Genomic DNA, 18,495 nt, shown 5'->3' on the forward strand with positions numbered 1-18,495 from the left:
CCCAGGTCAGACCTGCCAGGTGTTTGCCCCACCTTGGTGCTTCTGCCCTGACCCTCGGCAGCTCTGATGTCCCAGTGGCTTCTCGCTGCTCCCCTGGCCTGGGAAGCCCCTGAGGATCAGAGCACAAACTTGGCTTGTTAGGATCCAGTCAGGAAAGAACCCTTGAGAGGCTTGTGGCCTCTGGAAGTCAGATGTCTCAACACACAAGAGGAATTCATGCACGCAGGCATCCTCACAAGGAGCATTCATGCAACAAGAAAAAGCACTGTAACCGCCTGCCTCCCCAGAACACACAGTGCCAGCCTCCAGGGTGAGGCACACCCACCTAAAACTAAAGCTTCATTCTGTGACGTTCTGGCTTTGACGTGTAAGTTATCACTACAAAGAGAAGGCGTGTCTATAACCAGGAAAAGTAAGTGGGTTTTTAAAATTATTTAAATGGAAATATAATTGTAATATGCTGACAGAACTTGCAAGTGCCTAAGAATAATTAGCTGCAACAGAGTTTGAGAAGCGCTGGCCTCCCCTGTGTTCTAACAGCAGCAGAGCCTGCTTAGCAGACACGGCACTGCTGAAAGCCATAGGGTCTGGACAACGGGGTTCTCGCCAAGCTTAGGCCTCAGGCTTATCTCCTAGAAACTTATCAAATTGACCAGGGTGGCCGGAGAACTGTGGAAGTGGTTCCTTCAGTGCTGTTTTCCAAGAAGCAGAGAGTGGGCTGTGGAATCTCAGAGACGTGTGCAAACCCCAACCCTCCACTTCCTGCCCCACGTGGAGGACAGCCTCTCGTGTGTGTTCCTTATCTGGAACACAGGAATCTTGATGTCCCCTCCAGGGCGCGTGAGGATTAAATGCAGTTACATATAAAATGCACCCAGCGCAGTGCCTGGCACCAAATATGCATCCATTAGTCTTCTTCCTACATTTCCTCACCTTTCATTTTAAGAAAACAGGGCTGCCCATGACCCTGGAGATCAGGCTTGGCTTAAGCTTCTAGAGTGGCTCCTGCTGCTGCGGATGATCCCAGCAGCGGGAGGAGATGCTGGATGGAGAGCAGTTCTCTGTTGCACTTAGGATCAGAGGAAAGTCCCATTCCCTTGTCCACACTGCCACCTCTGAGGAATCGTCCAAGTGGCACAGAACAGAAGCAAAGCGCCTTTCAGCCAGAAGGATCCAGCCCAGGCGTTTCCAGGCCCATGCGGCCCCCGGGCACCTCACTGTGCCCCCACACTGCACACACAATCACCTGGACTGTGATTCAGAAGAAGCTGCATGGCCAGGCACGGTGGCTCACGCCTGTAATCCAAACACTGTGGGAGGCCGAGGCAGGCAGATTCCCTGAGTTCAGGAGTTCCAGACCATCCTGGCCAATATGGTGAAACCCTGTCTCTACTAAAAATACAAAAATTACCTGGGTGTGGTGGCGCACACTTGTAGTCCCAGCTACTCAGGAGGCTGAGGCAGGAGAATTGCTTGAACCCAGGAGGCAAAGGCTGCAGTGAGCCGAGATCACACCACTGCACTCCAGCCTGGGTGAGAGAAGGAGACTCTGTCTCAAAAAAAAAAAAAAAAAAAAAAAAAAAAAAAAAAAACTGCACAGCAGCCTAGGTGGCATTCATAGTTCTCAGCAGCCTCTGGAGCGTGGGGTCAGAATGGCATCCTTTGCTTCACGGCGGTCATCCGAACAGCTATGCTTGTTGAGAGCATGTGCTCCAGAGCCCCAGCTGAGTGCAGATCTTTCGAGGGCATTAGGGAGAGCAAGAGTCTCAGAGCATCCTGCCACTGGGTGCAAACCCCAGCTCTGCCGCCCACTTGCTGGAAGACCAGTGGAAAGTTTCCTGGCCCCTCAGAGCTGCAGTTTCCTCTTCCATGAAACGGGGATAGCAGCACCCACCATGCAGTCTTGCCGTGAACCACAGACAAATGGGCTGAAAAGCCCCAGTCTGTGCCATCTATGAGTCGTCGACGACTCATGGCTGTGATAACTGTCATTATTTTGTTCCAGGGATCGAATTGACATCCCTTCTGGAGTTTGTTTTTGAAACTCCTTGCAGGACGCTTTGGCTGATGTTAACAGGACATCCCGAGGAACCTCCGTTGGGCTTCACTCAGCCCCTGGTGTGCAGGCTCCCTGTGCGCCCACGCCCCAGCTATTCCTGAGCTTCCATTAGGTACCGGGGGGCTGCAGCTCCTCCACCCGGGGGGACCAGCAGTTGCAGTTCCGTCATGCTTTTCTTACCGCGACAGTCCAAGTGTTTTCTGAGCTGTAGGGAGACTCAAAGGCTTGGGCATACTGGGATGGGGTCGGTGTCAGATTATAGACCTTCCACCGAGAGAGCCAGCCTGCTGGAGCCCACCGGCAATGACAGAGGAACCTCTCTGAAGATGTTCCCTGCCTTCTTGACCTCAGAGAAGTCTGCAGAAGAAGCTGAAAGCGTTCACTCTGCTGCCAAAGGCTTCTGCTCCTTGGCTGTGCCGGGCCCTTAGTCTGCCTAGATGTATGTGCAGGGTTTGGGTGGGGGATTTTTTGGTTTTTGAGGCAGGTTGCTGTGTTGCCCGGGCTGGAGTGCAGTGGCGCAATCTCGGCTCACTACAACCTCTGCCTCCAAGGCTCAAGCAATCCTCCTACCTCAGCCTTCCAGGTAACTGGGACCACAGGTGTGCATCACCACAACCAGCTAGTTTATTTTGTATTTTTTGTAGAGACAGGGTTTTGCCATATTGTCCAGGCCGGTCTCAAACTCCTGGACTCAAGCAATCCACCTGCCTTGGTCTCCCAAAGTTCTGGGATTACAGGTATGAGCCACTCACTGCACCGGGCCGCTGTGTGCAGGGTTACCAGTCAGGCTGCCTTCTCCAAATGCCTCTAAATCTGGCTTTTATGGGGCCATGGCAGTGGCCATTGAGCAAAGGAAGACACTTGTCTGAATGGCACACGGTTGTTTAAAAACCTCAGTGTTCGGGAAACCCAGTGTCCTTGGCCTTCAGGCCATGGGCTTGTGAAAGGGAAGCTACTGTGAAGTCATTCTGGCCCTTCCAGGACTGCTCTTCACACAGAATCCTCAACTAGCCTGCCTTATGCTGGGGAGGAACGAGTTATTTGACAAGAACATTGTAGCCAGAACTTGTGTGTTGTAGCCAGAACTGGTGCTGTTGCAAAGAGCAGAAGCTGGCAGGCCAGCTCAGAGCCAGAGCAGGTGGTGAGGAGGTGTGAGAGCAGCTCTGAGACCCACGCGAGAAGTGTGGTGGGCAGGAGCTGAGGTGGTCCTCTCCTCCTCTTGGGCCACATGAGCCCTTCTCTGCATGTCTCTGACTCTAGCGTCCCCATGGACTGCCTCTGAGGCCACCATCCTTGCAGCTATGCAGCCTTGCGCTCCTGGGGCCTCTAGCCAAACCACCACTGCTGGATCCCTCAGACCATGTTCCAGCCTGGCCCACCTGCCTGCGGCTGAGTGGCCTTCAGCTAGGGTCCCCTAGTGTGATCTCAGAGCTATTGAGAGGATTTGGTGACATAATCCAAGAAAAGTGGCTGGCACCTGAGTAAATGTTAATTATGACTATTATTATTTCTACTACACTTTTGAGACAAGACATAAGCCAGGAAATGGCAAACATGTTTAGCTTCCCAGGCCCATACCCACGGACTGCTGAAAGCACATGAAGACACAGTGCAGGAATCAATTAGTAATGTCTGCGAGGAGGAGGGAGCGATGACACGGGGACCAAATATTTCCCGTCCTTGAATAAGCATTTCTCCTTTTCCCCCCCTTGCCCTATGAGATCATTTAGGATCTGGTCAGCTCTGATGACACAGGCCAGGATCCCGTGGGTAGGAGGGGCTGTGGACACAGCAGTTCCCAGACAAAGAGGCCACAGAAGGCCAAGCAGTGACCCTGGCCAGTGACAAGGGCAATGTGGACTAGTGGTCAAGGGCACAGGCCTTGACCTTGGACCTGGACTTGAGCTCTGATCACCACGCCCACCCTCAGTGACTTAAGGGTAGGCAGCATTTCACTTCTTGGAGATTCATTTTCCCCAGCTGTAAAGTAGTGGATAATAGTTCCTACCTGCCACGAGGATTAAACGAGGTCACATCTGTTAAGCACCTGGCAAATTATAGGTGCCCAATAAATGCAGTCTCCCCTTTCTTCCTTAGCCCTGGGGCCAGGCGGGGTGGAGTATCGGGTCAGAAGGTAACTCTCATTGCTGTTCTAAAACAATTCCGTTGGCTCCTATATTAGTTTCCCGTGGCTGCTGCAACACATCACAAGCCGGGTGGCTTAAAATAGCAGAAATGTATTCTCATCCCACCGTTCTGGGGCCAGAAGTCTGAAATCATGGTGTCCACAGGCAGCATTCCCTCTGGAGGCTCTGGGGAGAAGCCTGCCCCGCCTCTCCTGGCTTCTGGTGGCCCCCTCGTGCTTGGCTATGGCTGTATCACTCCCATCTCTGCCTCCGCCCCATACGGCCTTCCCTCTAGGGCTTCCTGTTTTCTCCTTCTCTTAGAAGGACTTGTCCTTGAATGAGGGTGCACCCTGACCCAGGATGATCTCATCCTGTGATCCTTACCTTAGTTACACTACAAACACCTATTTCCAAATAAGGTCCCATGCACAGGTTCTGCGGGTGAGGACTTGGACAGATTGTTCAGGGGGGACACCATTCCACCCACTACGGCTGCTTCCAGAGCGAGTGTGGCAGGAGGTGATTCTTCATGCCATGGGCCACCACACGCTCACAGATCCTAAATGATCTCATAGGGTGAGGGGGTGAAAAGGAGAAATGCTTATTCAAGGACGGGAAATATTTGGTCCCCGTGTCATCGCTCCCTCCTCCTCGCAGACATTACTAATTGATTCCTGCACTGTGTCTTCATGTGCTTTCAGCAGTCCGTGGGTATGGGCCTGGGAAGCTAAACATGTTTACCATTTCCTGGCTTATGTCTTGTCTCAAAAGTGTAGTAGAAATAATAATAGTCATAATTAACATTTACTCAGGTGCCAGCCACTTTTCTTGGATTATGTCACTAAATCCTCTCAATAGCTCTGAGATCATACTATTAATCCCATCCTCAAGATGGTGTATGGGTTGAATTCTGTCCCAAAAAAGATGCATCCTAACCCCCACTACCTCAGCATGTGACCTTATTTGGAAATAGAGTTGTTGCAGATGTAACTAGTTCAGATGAGGTCATATAGGAGTAGGGTGGGCCCCTAATCCGATGTGACTGGTGTCCTTACAGGAAGAGAGGACTCGGCCATGTGAAGACAGAGGCAGAGACTGGAGTGAGGAACCTTCAGCCCAAGGAATACAGGGATTTCCATCACCTGCAGCCAGGAGAGAGACTAGGAACAGATTCTCCTTCACAGCCTGGAGAGGAACCAACCCTGTCAATCCCTTGATTTCAGACACAGCTTCTAGAATTGTGAGAGAATGAATGTCTGTTGCTTAAGCCCCCGCATTTATGGTGCTTTGTTCCGTCAGTCACAGGAAACTAGTACAGATTTTGAGACCAGACAGATGTGTCACGCGCCCAAGGTCACATGCTCGGAAGAGGTCAAACCGGAATTTGAACTTGGGCTGGTGGGCATCACAGGAACCGGCAGCTGCTGCTCAGCCCCAGCTGCTGGCTGCCCTGCACAGGCTAGATACCATGTGGCCAGGCTCCCCACTTTTCAAAAGAAGCCACAGATTCCAGTGTCTGTGAAATCTCCAGATTTAAAAATTGTTGGCAAATTGAAAATGTGAAACAGCACTGTTCAGGGCTCGGGAAATACAGAGGGGCTGCGCGTGCACGTGGTTTGTCTGAACACTGCGGATGTGTCAGACGCTGGAGCCAAACAGCCTCCACAGTGCAGAGTGATGGCTGGAGCCGGACAAGATGATGTTCACTGGAATAATCCATGGACCTGTCACCAGGTGCTGGAAACCAGCCTCATGCAGACAGGCTCCAGGGGAGTGGCTCGGCACGGGGTCAGTGGACTGGTAACAGCAGGACTCGGCCGAGGCCCTAACGCTTGGGGGTTGCATTAATTGAGGGAGAGTATCTAGAGTGAAGGAGGTAATAGTTCTCTTCTGTTCTCTGTGGCTCACACCCTACCTGGAATCGATCCTTTGTTTCTCTCCAGGAGCCACACTTTAAGGATGCAGGAGGCTGGGCACAGTGGCTCACACCTGTAATCCCAACACTTTGGGAGGCTGAGGCAGATGGATGACTTGAGGTCAGGAGTTCGAGACCAGCCTGGCCAACATGGCGAAACCTTGTCTCTACTAAAAACATAAAAATTAGCCGGGCATGGTGGCAGACACCTGTAGTCCCAGCTACTCTGAAGGCTGAGGCAGGAGAATCACTTGAACACGGGCAGCAGAAGGTTGCAGTGAACTGAGATCGCGCCACTGCACTCCAGCCTGGGTGACAGAGCTAGATTGTCTTGGGAAAAAAAAAAAAAAAAAACACGGGATGTAGGAAAAACTAGCTCATATCCAGAGAGGGTACCATGAGGAGGGCTGGAGCAGGCCTCTCAGAGCAAGCCTAGCAGTGTACCCAAGACACATGTAGATGATGGGCTACCCAAGATGTTAGCAGCATCCTAAGGGGTTGTCGGCCTCTGTCTTGGAGGGTGCTGGCTTAAGGGTTGAGCCTCAGACTGCAGGGTGTGTTTGGGAAGCAGCTGCCCACAGCTCTGGTCATTAAAGAAAGAAGAGAGCGAGCTGGTTCTTCTGGCCCCAGCAATAATGACAGAACGACCTGGAGTATGGTCCCTGCAGCCCTTCCCAGATACAGAGTTCTCATTCTCCAAACATGGACACCTGGAGGGACACGGCCTTACATAGCCACCAGCAGGCCATGGACGGACATTGCCCAGCCCACGTTGCTGCCACAGGTGGACACTCAGAGCCAGAGAGAGGGAAGATGGGGTGCTGGTGGGAATGGGTGTGGACTGGAATGGTCTAGAGGTGTGGGGGCCTGAGACATCTTATGAAGTGGGTGGGGGGCGCGGCTCCTTCATGAGGCCGAAGGTGAGTAGGCCTCTGGGTGTTTCAGAAGAACGGCCCTGGCAGTGTGTAAGTACAGCTCCAGCAGGGACGCCAAATCAACTGTCAAAACCAAGCCACTGCCACCCCACAAAGCCAGAAAAAGCTTCTGCGTGACAACCTTGGGCGAGTCAGCCCTCAGCCTCTGCATCCCCCACCACAGACCAAGGCTCCCGGACCCCCCCAGCCCATGCACTCCACGTGGTCCCCTCTGTGTGCCTGGATACATCGGGATCCTTGGGTGTCACCGGGGATTCCTGCTCTGTCACACAGGGTAAGTTACTGGTAATTACTCAGCTGTGAGAGCTCCTGATCATCAGAGCCTTCAAACAGAAATGCGGGTATTTTTCCCAGCAGACCCTGACCAGCCTCTGTTTTTCTCCATCATGCTGGTCAGCCAGGCACAGCGATCTTGGCAACAGATTTTGCGAAATAAACTTGGTCAGTGGATCCCAGTCAACAAAATGTTTTTCCATCTGTTACCCACTTCCTCCTGCCTGTGAAGGGGCAGTGCTCTCTCCTCCTTACAGGTGAGGCTCTGAGAGGTGGAGTGACCTACTCAGGGACTCACAGCCAGGATATGAGGAACTGGGATGTAAGCCCAAGCCTTTGACCAGGAAGGTGACGTCACTCACCCACCTTCCCTGATCGTCAGAGGCCCGGACAGAAGCCTCCTGTCTCCCAGAGGAGCTAGTCCCACTGACTGTCCTGACCTGCTCCCATCCCACTAGGGACACTGTCCAGGGGAGGGAGCGCACCCCGCGAGGGGCTTGGTGTGAAGTCTGCTGGGTGGTTTTGTCACCATTGCAGATGGTGCCAGATGAGCCAGGCCCCGCGCAGGAAGCCAGACTGTCAGGGAGTTCAGATTCAGCCAACAAACAGACCCATAGGACCCACTGTGCCCCAGGCTGGGTGCTGAGTTACAGCTGTGCACACAGTGGACATGATCCCTGCCCCACAGAGCTCACTCTGTGGTGGGGAAAGAGTCATAACTAATTCAAGTAGGAGGTGTATGGCCACATCCTGTGATCAGCGTCCCTGGCGTCTAGTGCCGTGCTATTCTGATGCCCACTCACATGGGGAAAGCTGAGGTCAGGAGCTGGTCATTCCCATGCCCAAGGGTTAAGTGGCAGAGCCAGGACTCAAACCCTGGTCTGCCATACTCCAGAGCCCTCGCTCAGTGTTAGCAGGCAGAAGAGGGGTGGGAGAACCTTCTAGGCAAAGGGCTCAGCTTGAGCCAAGCCCCAGGGGCTGCCCTGTTCCTTATCTGGAGCCCGCTGCCTCCACTGCTTGTCCCACTTACCCTCACCGGGGATGCTGGAAACTGACAGACACATCCATTTTGCCAGTGAGTTCCCATAGGATTTTAAAGGACTTCTTCAGGACCTTAGAGCCCTGGTGTCCCTGAGGCTGCAGAGCAACAGCTGCTCCCCAGGCACAGAGTTAAAAGGCAGAGCTGGATTTCAGGGTGTGCTGAGTAAAGGGCCAATCGGTCCTGCACTTTAGAAGCTCACTGGGTAAAGGGAGGCTACAGGAAGTTCAGGGACTCCACCACTTCCTTAGCTCATCATTCACGTCCCAACAGGCTGCAGCCTGTCTCCCTACCAGCTAAGGCAGAGACGCAAGCGGGACAGAATCAGTGCCCACTCCGAACATGGCTCCTTGGCTGCATCTGGGAACGGGTTCCATTAGGTGGTGTGTGGAGTGTCTCAAACATCTTAAGAGTGACGGTGAACGCACCAGTGCCTCTGCAGCGTGGGCCAGAGTTCCTCAGTCTCCCCTCCTGGTTTGCTATCACAGGGGCCCCTGGTGAATAGTCTGGGTGTCTCATCCCAGCAGGTGTTCAAACTCAAAAGCTGGGTGGCTAGAAACTGCCCGTCTGCACCGAACCACCATCAGAAGCGGTCTTCATCAGCCAGGGCAGCAGAAGCCAGCTCTGCCTCACTTAGAAAAGAAATGTAGGCCGGGCGCGGTGGCTCACGCCTGTAATCCCAGCACTTTGGGAGGCCGAGGCGGGCGGATCACAAGGTCAGGAGATCGAGACCACGGTGAAACCCCGTCTCTACTAAAAATACAAAAAATTAGCCGGGCGCGGTTGTGGGCGCCTGTAGTCCCAGCTACTCGGGAGGCTGAGGCAGGAGAATGGCGTGAACCCGGGAGGCGGAGCTTACAGTGAGCCGAGATCGCGCCACTGCACTCCAGCCTGGGCGACAGAGCGAGACTCCGTCTCAAAAAAAAAAAAAAAAAAAGGAAAAGAAATGTATTGGCCAATATTGAGGGCTGGAAGCCCAGGCCACAAGCAGAACGGGAGCCAGGGCAGTTCAGGGGACCTGGGCAGTAGAGCCTGAAGCCGGCTGTCTTCAGGATGCTGTGGGCGTGAATGAACCAGCTCTAGCCAGTAACCCATCCTCGCTCAGTGCACTCAGGGGTCTTTAGGGAAATTCAGAGAAAATTCAGGATTGAAGTAGACTGGGCAAGGCACTGATGTCATTCATTCTTTCATATTCATTTCAATAAATATTTGTGGGCACCTGCTGTGTGCACAGCCTGTTCTAGGCACTGGGATTCAATCTCATTTTGTTGTTGGTTTTGAGACTGGGTCTCGTTCTGTTGCCCAAGCTAGCAACGTGGCATGATCTTGGCTCACTGCAAGGTCTGCCTCCTGGGCTCAGGTGATCCTCCCACCTCAGCCTCCCGAGTGGCTGGGACTACAGGTGCACACCACCATGCCTGGCTAATTTTTGTATTTTTTGTAAAGACAGAGTTTTGCAGTCTTGCTTAGGCTGGTGTCGAACTCCTGGGCTCAAGCAATCCTCCTGCCTCAGCCTCCCAAAGTGCTGGGATTCCAGGTGTGAGCCACCACACCCAGCTGGATTCAGTGTATTTTGAGAGACAGACACCAAAGGAGAAACCAATAAGATCATTTCTGGTGTGTTGAAAATGAGATAACCCCATGGAGATTGTATCTCATGGGAAGAAGTAAATCCTCAAAAAGAAATTGAAGCAGTTGGATGGTAGGTCCCCAAACAGCAAATATCCAAAAAGGCATCCCGCCCATTCTGGCCCCAGGGCAGGGATCAGGATTCAGATTCCAGAACTAGACTAGAATTCGAATCTAGCCTCAGCCTTATTCTCATCACGACCCGGAGCAAGGCACTGCATCTCTCCAAGCCTGCAAAATGGGGATGATCACTCTTCCCTGGTTGCTGAGACCAAACGAGGTCATACATGCAGTGCCGGCCACGCAGGGATCATCGAGTTCCATCCCAAGAACTCGATCACGTCCTGGGTGCGTGTGCGCACACACCCACACACGTACAGACACACGCACACGCATGCATGCACGGTGGGGCACCCAAGCCGGTGCCCGCTCCTCGAGGCTGGGGCCTACGCCTCCCTGACCTTCTGGTGTATTCAATTATAGTTTTAGCCACATTCATTCCTCCCTCCTTCTAGGTAAGGTTTATTAAAATACCCAGTCACAGAAATAGCCCTGCTCCCTGACAGCAGCCAACCCACAGCGAAGCCACGCTTCCTTGAACCCTCCCCCAAACCCCAACACATGCCAAAACCCCATAATAAGTCCTTGCGCAGACCCTCTTCCTGAGGCACCCCACGGTGCGCGAGCTCCCTTGTTGCAACAAGACAATAAATCTGACTTTGTTCGACTACAGGTGTGTTCTTGGTGGTGTTTGGCTGCAGGACACTTGAAACTGTAAACCCAAAAATGTCCCCTGTACAAAATGTTTGCAGCCACCTCAGGGGAGGGGAGCTGAAACTGGTTTGTCACACAACTGGGAACAGCACCCCAGGGAACAATGCAATCAAAAGGAGGTGGTTTCCGGAGCTGCTGTCCCTAGACTGGGGATGGAGTGGGGGTGCGGGATGTCACCATTTCTCACCGGCTTTAGTCTTAACTTTTCATGCTTTAATGTGAAATGTAATTATAGATTCTTGAGTTATGGCGGTGAGCTCGTCAGGGCTAATTAATTAGTCAGGTTTATAAGTATTTGGTTCTCAGAGATCAATGACCGTGATGTGTCGCCTGAGAGCTCTGAAAAATCCCCTTTCTGCTAGTTAGTTTCTTGGGGAGTGGTGGGGTTGGGAGAGCTGCTTTTGTTTGGGGGCTGGTTGAGAGGGACAGCCTGACCACTCTCAAGCAGTCTGGAGACCATCGCTGCCTCTGAAGTCCCCACACCTTTGAGATCTGTGAGGGCTGTGCCCTAGGAATCCAGAAATGTCAAATAGAGGCCACTTGTCCCACTACCTCTCCCAGAGGCCATGGCAGACATTAGTAATGGATTCCCAAACCCCTCCCTGTTGAATCTGGACCTAGCACAGGCTGTCAGGCAATCACTTGGAATTAGCGTCTCTTTCCTAGCCCTGGGATAAGTCCTTCCCTGCTCTCAGCAGAACAGAAGAGAAAGGAAACTGAATTTTGACACCAGAAGCTGGGATTTAGGTGGGTTTTGCCACTTGCTGACTGGCACACTGGGCTCATCACACTACCTATTGAGGTGCCACTTATCCAGGAAAAGTTACGGTGATAATCCAGGATGAAAATCTCTATGAGATCACAAACATGAAAGTTATTTGTCTACTCTCAACCCCTGTACAAGATAAAGATGCATCAACCAACAGAGGAGGAAGAGAGATGCCAACATCTCAACAGAGCGGGGAAAAGCTGGTGCAGTGATCCCCCGGGGCAGCTCAGTGGGGGCAGGTTCCTTTTTCTTCCCTCCTCGGTTACCCTAGAATGGAAGCCAGGCTTCTACGTGCAGGCTGGACTCTGCACAGCCAGCTGCCTCCAACAGGGAACACGGTGCACATTCTCCAGGCTTCCAGACTTCAGGGGACCATGATGGCTTTGGCTACTGGAGGGCACCCTCTCCACGTGAGGGGGCTGGAATGTGGCATGGAGTATCACCCTCCAAGGAGCTTCTCTCTTGTCTCCAGCCATCCCACAGGAGGTAGATGATTTATTTACAGGCAGAGAAACCACTTGTCGGTTTCTTTTCATTCATGTGTATCACACGGTAAGCCTTTGTCAAATCCAGCCCAAATTCATTGTAGGAAAATTAGAAAATCCAGACAAAATGAAAATGAACGTTAAAACCGCCCATCTTCCCACCACTGAGAGATACATATTAGTAACACATGCATTTTTCTATGGTGTATATAAACACATGTATGTTTCTTTTTAGGATTTGGGTCATTCTATATGTAACATTTTGTAATTTGGGTTTCTTTTTTCACTTAATGATAGTGAACACTCTTTCATAGTAGTAAATATGTAGACACCATCATTTTCAGTGGCTTTATGGTATTTCTTACAGTCCCTTATGGTTAATATTTTACTTATTTAACTATCCAGCTCCCTATTGTTGGGCATTGGTTTCCAATTTTTCACTGCAATGAGCTGCACTTTTCTGCACTGGAAAAAACAAGAACAAAAACAAAAACCCTTGTAGTTTCACCCGTATGTCTATTTCCTGCACTGAAATAACAAAAACAAAAAAGCCAAAAAAACTCTTGTAGCTCCACCAATGTGTCTATTTCCTTCAGAAAAATTCTCAGACACAGAATTGCAAGACCGTAAGGTACACACATCTCTAGGACTTTCACGCACATTGACAAATTGCCCTCCTGAAAGTTCGTACCGATCTCCACTCCCCGAAACCGTGAGAGAGTCAACATTTCTCTCTCCCCGCTGAAGTCGGCAGGTGGAAAGCCATAGGCTCAGAACTCTTTCCAGCTGCTGGGATCCTGCAGCTGGACCCCTAAGGACCATAGAAATACAGTTCTTTCTCTTCCACTCCCCAGTCAAAGCACCTTGCGAGAGTTCCTGGCCGGGCCGGGGCAGAGTCCTGAGGCCACCTGGCATGCCCACTCACAGACCTTACCTCCTCCCTCTCCACGTGCACGCCTGGATGTCTTTTCTCAAGGCCTGATGCTCACACCTCGTGGCAGGGCAGCAAGCTTTTGAGTTATAGTGAACCTTATTTCCCTCTACAGCTCCCACGGAGTTAACAGATGTACGCACGTCTGAGGCAGTCATGCGGCAAGAGACTTTGGGCCCAATTCTTTCTGTTTTGACAGTGTGTAATCGAGGTGAAGCCATAAATTTTATAAACAAGAATAAACGACCCTTAGCAACATATGTCTGCTCGACCCTTCCAAGGTGATTGTAAATAAAGGCGCCTGCTGACCAGTGAGGGCCATGGGCACTGCAGATGGCCAGTGATGAGGGCTGAAGGACCGGTGCCTTGGGAGCTCACACTGGGAGGCATTTCAGCGGTGAGGGGCAGGGGGAAGAGGTCACCTAGCTCCCTGCCCCAGTCCTGAGTCAGTTGGACACCTTCACGCCACTTACGCACTCCGTTCTCCAGGGTGCCTTTGCCCCGTGCCGCCTTGAATTGGCACTTGCTTCTCATTCTTCATCAGAGCACTTGTAGCTGTGGCAACTAGCTTCCTCCTGGGGGTTTGTTTTTGAGACAGGGTCTCGCTTTGTTGCCTGGTCTGGAGTGTAGTGGCACGATCATAGCTCACTCGGCCTCAAGCTCCTGGGCTAAAGCGATCCTTTCGCCTCAGTCTCGAGTAGCTGGAACTACAGGTGCTCACATCAATCCTGGGCTTTTTGTTTTGTTTTTTAAGAAACAGGGTCTCTGGCCGGGCACGGTGGCTCATGCCTGTAATCCCAGCACTTTGGGAGGCCAAAGCGGGTGGATCACGAGGTCAGGAGATCAAGACCATCCTGGCTAACACGGTGAAACCCTGTCTCTACTAAAAATACAAAAAATTAGCCAGGCGTGGTGGCAGGCGCCTGTAGTCCCAGCTACTCGGGAGGCTGAGGCAGGAGAATGGTGTGAACCCGGGAGGCGGAGCTTGCAGTGAGCCAAGACAGTGCCACTGCACTCTAGCCTGGGCGACAGAGCGAGACTCCGTCTCAAAAAAAAAAGAAAGAGAGAAAGAAAGAGGGCCTCACTATGTTGCCCAGGCTGATCTCAAACTCCTGGCCTCAAGCGTTCCTCCGCTTTGGTCTCTCGACGTGTCAGGATTACAGGCAAGAGCCACCATGCCCAGCCCCTCCTGGATTTTTGGTAGTCCCTTCTCTTCCCCCGAGAAGAAGCCCTGCCCCACTTGAATGCCAGTCACACCCTCACTGCCAACTGTGCCAGGGTGGCCACCCCAGGGGGACCCGAAGAGCAGGGTCCTTGTCTTGGCTTTGCCGCTGCCCACAGGGAGCATGCTGGAGACAGGCAGATCTGAGTTCAAATCCAAGTTGGACCTCTTCCTCTCGCGTGACACCAGCCAAGGTGCCGTCTCCCTGTGCCTCGGTTTCTGAGTCTACGACGCAAAGGTACTAATGTCCACTTGGTGGGGCTGTTGTGGGGAATACATGCCAAGCGTGCAAGGAAGGTGCTCTCCAAGGTTAGCTCTGCTGAGATGGTTTCAAAAGCTCTGGTGATAAGGAAATCTCCGTAAGTCTCAGCTATTGATAATGATATCATTATAATCAGCATCACCCCTGTGGACACTGTGTGACTTTGAGCAAGTGATGTGACTTTGAGCAAGTGACTTCACCCTCTGTGCCCCTGTTACCTCACATGTGAAATGGGGAGGATAACTGTACGTACCTTGTAGGGTTCTGAGAACTAGAAAGACATGAGCACCTGGCATTGTGGTACAATTGAGCATAGAGCTAGGAGTTGAGGAAATGCCTGTCATGGTGCTTGGAAGCACAGAGCCCTGATTTAAAGCCTGGTTCTGCCTCCTGGAGCTGTCTGACCTTGAGAAACTCCTATCTCCTCTCTGGGCCTCAGTTTCCTCATCTGTAAGTTGGGGGTGATAATATTAAGAGTTCCACCTTCACGGGCTCTTGAGATAATTAAATGAACTATTGAATGTAAGGTTCTTAGCAAGATGCCTGGACGTAATCAGTGCTCTATGTGTGGTCCTTACTAAGATTTATTATTAAGTTCTCCTCTCTGCTGGGCGCAGTGGCTCACGCCCATAATCTCAGCACATTGGGAGGCCAAGGCAGGTGGATCACTTGAGGCCAGGAATTTGAGACCAGCCTGGCCAACATGGCAAAACCCGTCTCTACTAAAAATACAAAAAAAATTAGCCAGGCATCATGGTGCACGCCTATAATCCCAGCTACTCAGGAGGCTGAGGCAGGAGGATCACTTGAACCCAGGAGATGGAGGTTGCAGTGAGCTGAGATCACGCCACTACACTCCAGCCTGGGTGACAGGGTAAGACTTGGTCTCAAAAAAATAATAATAATAAAATAAAATAAAAAAATCCGGGCACCGAGGCTCACACCTGTAATCCCAGCACTTTGGGAGGCTGAGGCGGGCAGATCACCTGAGGTCGGGAATTTGAGGCCAGCCTGGCCAACATGGTGAAACCCCATCTCTACTAACGATACAAAAAATCAGCTGGGGGTGGTGGCACGCACCTGTAATCCCAGCTACTCAGCGGCTGAGGCAGGAGAACCACTTGAACCCGGGAGGCAGAGGTTGTAGTGAGCCATTGCACTCCATGCCTGGGTGACAGGGCGAGACTCCATCTCAAAAAAAAAAAAAAAAGTTCTCCTCTCCAGGCCTCAGTTTCCTCATTTATAAAATGAGAGCAATGATGTCTGAGACCGCGCTCAGCTCTCATTGTTCTGCAAGTCACTCTCCTTTTCACTTCGGCCCTGTTTGCTGGAGCCACATCCCCGCCTTCTCATCTGATTATGCCTGGCCACCTCTGGAGGCCACCTGTCTCCCCCACCCTCTCGGCAAGCCTGAGGGACCAGAGGCGCTGCCAGGCTGTCCTCAGCGTCACCTGGGGATGAGCTATTAGAACATGCTTTCGAAAGGGTCAAATATGACTGAACAACAAAGCTACTTTTTTGGAGCTGCTATCATGTCTGGGGCCTGTGGGCTTATTTCTGAACTCTTGGAAATTGGTATTATTATCGCATTATAAGATAAAGAGGCTTTGAATGGTTCAACCATTTGCTTAAGGAGATGCTGGAAGTGACAAAGATGGAATCTGAATTCAAATAGTAATAATAGCAAACAACCGTAATAACAGGAGTTAACATTTGCCAGGGGGTGATATTACTCTTTTAAGTATTACCTCATTAAACAATCCCAGTGACCCATAGGGTGGATGTTATGATTCCCATTCTACAGATGGAGGAGCAAGACTGAGAGAGATGGAATGACTTGGCCAGTCACCAAGGTAGGAGGTGACAGAGCTGGCCTTGAACCTGAGCCTGCCTGGGACCAATGCCCAAGCCAGCTGTTTGACAGTCCTTCCCCACACCCCACAACCCTACAAGCATCAAAGGTCACCTGGCAGCCTCTCCCAGCCAGCCCCAAGTGCACCTTCTCACACTTCCAGGCTGGGGCTATCTGACCCTGAAACAGGCTGCTGAAGGTGACCTTGGGAATCCCAGCTTAGCTCCCAAAGAGGGTTGCATGGGTTCCCTTAGAAAATGGATTCTTACCAGGAGGTTCCTTGGACTTCCTACGACTGGATGCAAATTTGTGAATGTGTGTGTGTGCATTCCAAAGGTGACAAACCACAGCTTGAGAAGTTTCTGATTCTGTGGAATGGGAGAACACGAGGGACGTCCCCAAAGTTTCTAGGTCTCCGCAACCTGCCTGTCCCTGCCTCTGTGGGACTTTAGCACCATCTTCCAGGAGGACTCACAGAGAAGAAAAGCAATAGGCCAAGGCAAGTTCAAACTGTGCCACCCTCCCCTAGCTGGACTGACTGCAAAGACGCATTTATTCCAGCTTGTGTCGGTATTGCCAGATTCCCAGGCCCCGCCAGAGGGGAGGCATGAGCCACAAATCCTTCCAGGCACTGATTTATGTAGCATTCACGCGGAATTCATTATACAAAGAATTTTATTCAATTAAACTTGAAATGCATCTGGATTCTTAAAGGTTCAGTAGTGATCACTGGGACAGGGCGATCATAAAACTGAATGGGCTGTCGGAAGGTGTCGAGGCAGCGGCAAGGGTGACATTGCCGCTGACGGGGGCTTCCGAACCAGGGACGTTTGTCATTGGGATGTGTTACAAGTTCGGGCTGTGGAAATTACTCAGTGAAAAATGCACATTAACAATAGCCATGAAATATCAGTTAAGGGAAACTAGGTTGAGAAATGAAGACAGCAGGATCTATCAGAGCCTGGCATTGTTCACCGCAGCCCAGGTAGTGATTAAAACGACTGTCAAGCGGCAGTGGGTGGGAGCCGAGGAGCACGGGGCTGTGAGTGACGAGGCCGCGTCCAGGGCCCACATCTTGGTACTGACTCCCCAGGACAACTCGGTTCCCCACCTAATGCCTCCTTCCAGGGCTGCTATGGGGTTCAAATGAGATAATGTCTGTGGAACACTTGGCTCAGGGCACTGCATGTAGCAAGCCCTTCCACAGTGCGGGCTGGTGTCACTGTTACTGCGGGCTTCTCTCCGAGGGAACAGCCAACTGCCAGCTCGTCTCTGGAAATGACACTAAATACCCCATTCCAGGGAGCCTGACCTGGAGGAGGGGGAGGCATTTTCAAGGGTGCAAAATGTAAGGAAGTGCCTACAATCCACAAACTCAGTGATCGAGTAATATTTGTGTGCAGTATTTTCCAAAACGAAATTATGAAAAAAGTCTATGATAAGCAAGGAATCACGACTTTAAATAAAACCAGGCTGCTGTGTGTTTCAAAACCCATGTTTCCGTGCAATGGGATGGATTGTTTCTGAGAGTTGGCAATGGTGTGCAAACACTGGCAGCGTGGGCTTCACGGTCATGTTTCTTGATTGTACGGCTTTTATTAACTTTTCCCACCTCGTTCAAAATATGCGAGGATATTTGCTCAGCGTACAGATGGGTACGCGTCTTTCCTTTTGCTTTGGGCTCTTTTTTTTTTTTTTTTTTTTTTTTTTTTTTTTTTTTTTTTTTTTGAGACGGAGTCTCGCTCTGTCACCCAGGCTGGAGTGCAGTGGCCGGATCTCAGCTCACTGCAAGCTCCGCCTCCCGGGTTCACGCCATTCTCCTGCCTCAGCCTCCCGAGTAGCTGGGACTACAGGCGCCCGCCACCTCGCCCGGCCTCCCAAAGTGCTGGGATTACAGGCTTGAGCCACCGCGCCCGGCCTGCTTTGGGCTCTTGATAGAGCTTTTGAAAGGCGCTGCAGAAGAGCAAATGTTTTAAATACCCCATCCTCCCAGCCCCCAAAGCAAGCTTGCTCCATTTTTCCCAGGTTGGTGGCACATGAGAGAAACACCTGCTGAGTGGTGGTGTCTGCCCTGCACCCGGGTGGTTTCTCAGAGAAGTGTTTGCTGGTGAACCAGGAGACAGATACAGAGGCAGGGGTCTGAGAATGCGACTGTTAACATCCGGCCTGTGACAGCCAGTCCTGGAAGGACAGGACTTGGCAACAGGCAAACGGTCTTGTTTCA

At 51.6% G+C, this 18,495-nt stretch overlaps 1 protein-coding gene and 1 long non-coding RNA gene across 4 annotated transcripts in view; one reads left to right on the plus strand and one right to left on the minus strand.

Annotated features, from left to right (window-relative positions):
• Nucleotides 1–7,500, plus strand: part of UBE3B (ubiquitin protein ligase E3B) — a 68,108-nt gene extending 60,608 nt beyond the window's left edge. For all 3 annotated transcript variants that reach the window (XM_077954900.1, XM_077954901.1, XM_077954902.1), the window contains one exon: nt 5,243–7,500. In XM_077954900.1, coding sequence (XP_077811026.1) covers nt 5,243–5,437 — 195 coding nt within the window. In that variant the 3' untranslated portion in view covers nt 5,438–7,500. The remainder of the gene's footprint in view (nt 1–5,242) is intronic.
• LOC144333035 (uncharacterized) lies at nt 422–4,370 on the minus strand. Its single transcript, XR_013401349.1, has 2 exons — nt 2,648–4,370; nt 422–1,472 (listed from the first exon to the last, which is right to left on the minus strand). It is a non-coding gene; the product is annotated as an uncharacterized LOC144333035 (long non-coding RNA).
• Nucleotides 7,501–18,495: the final 10,995 nt, after the last annotated feature.

The sequence above is a fragment of the Macaca mulatta genome, chromosome 11, assembly GCF_049350105.2.
Source record: "Macaca mulatta isolate MMU2019108-1 chromosome 11, T2T-MMU8v2.0, whole genome shotgun sequence".
Taxonomy (NCBI): Eukaryota; Metazoa; Chordata; class Mammalia; order Primates; family Cercopithecidae; genus Macaca; species Macaca mulatta.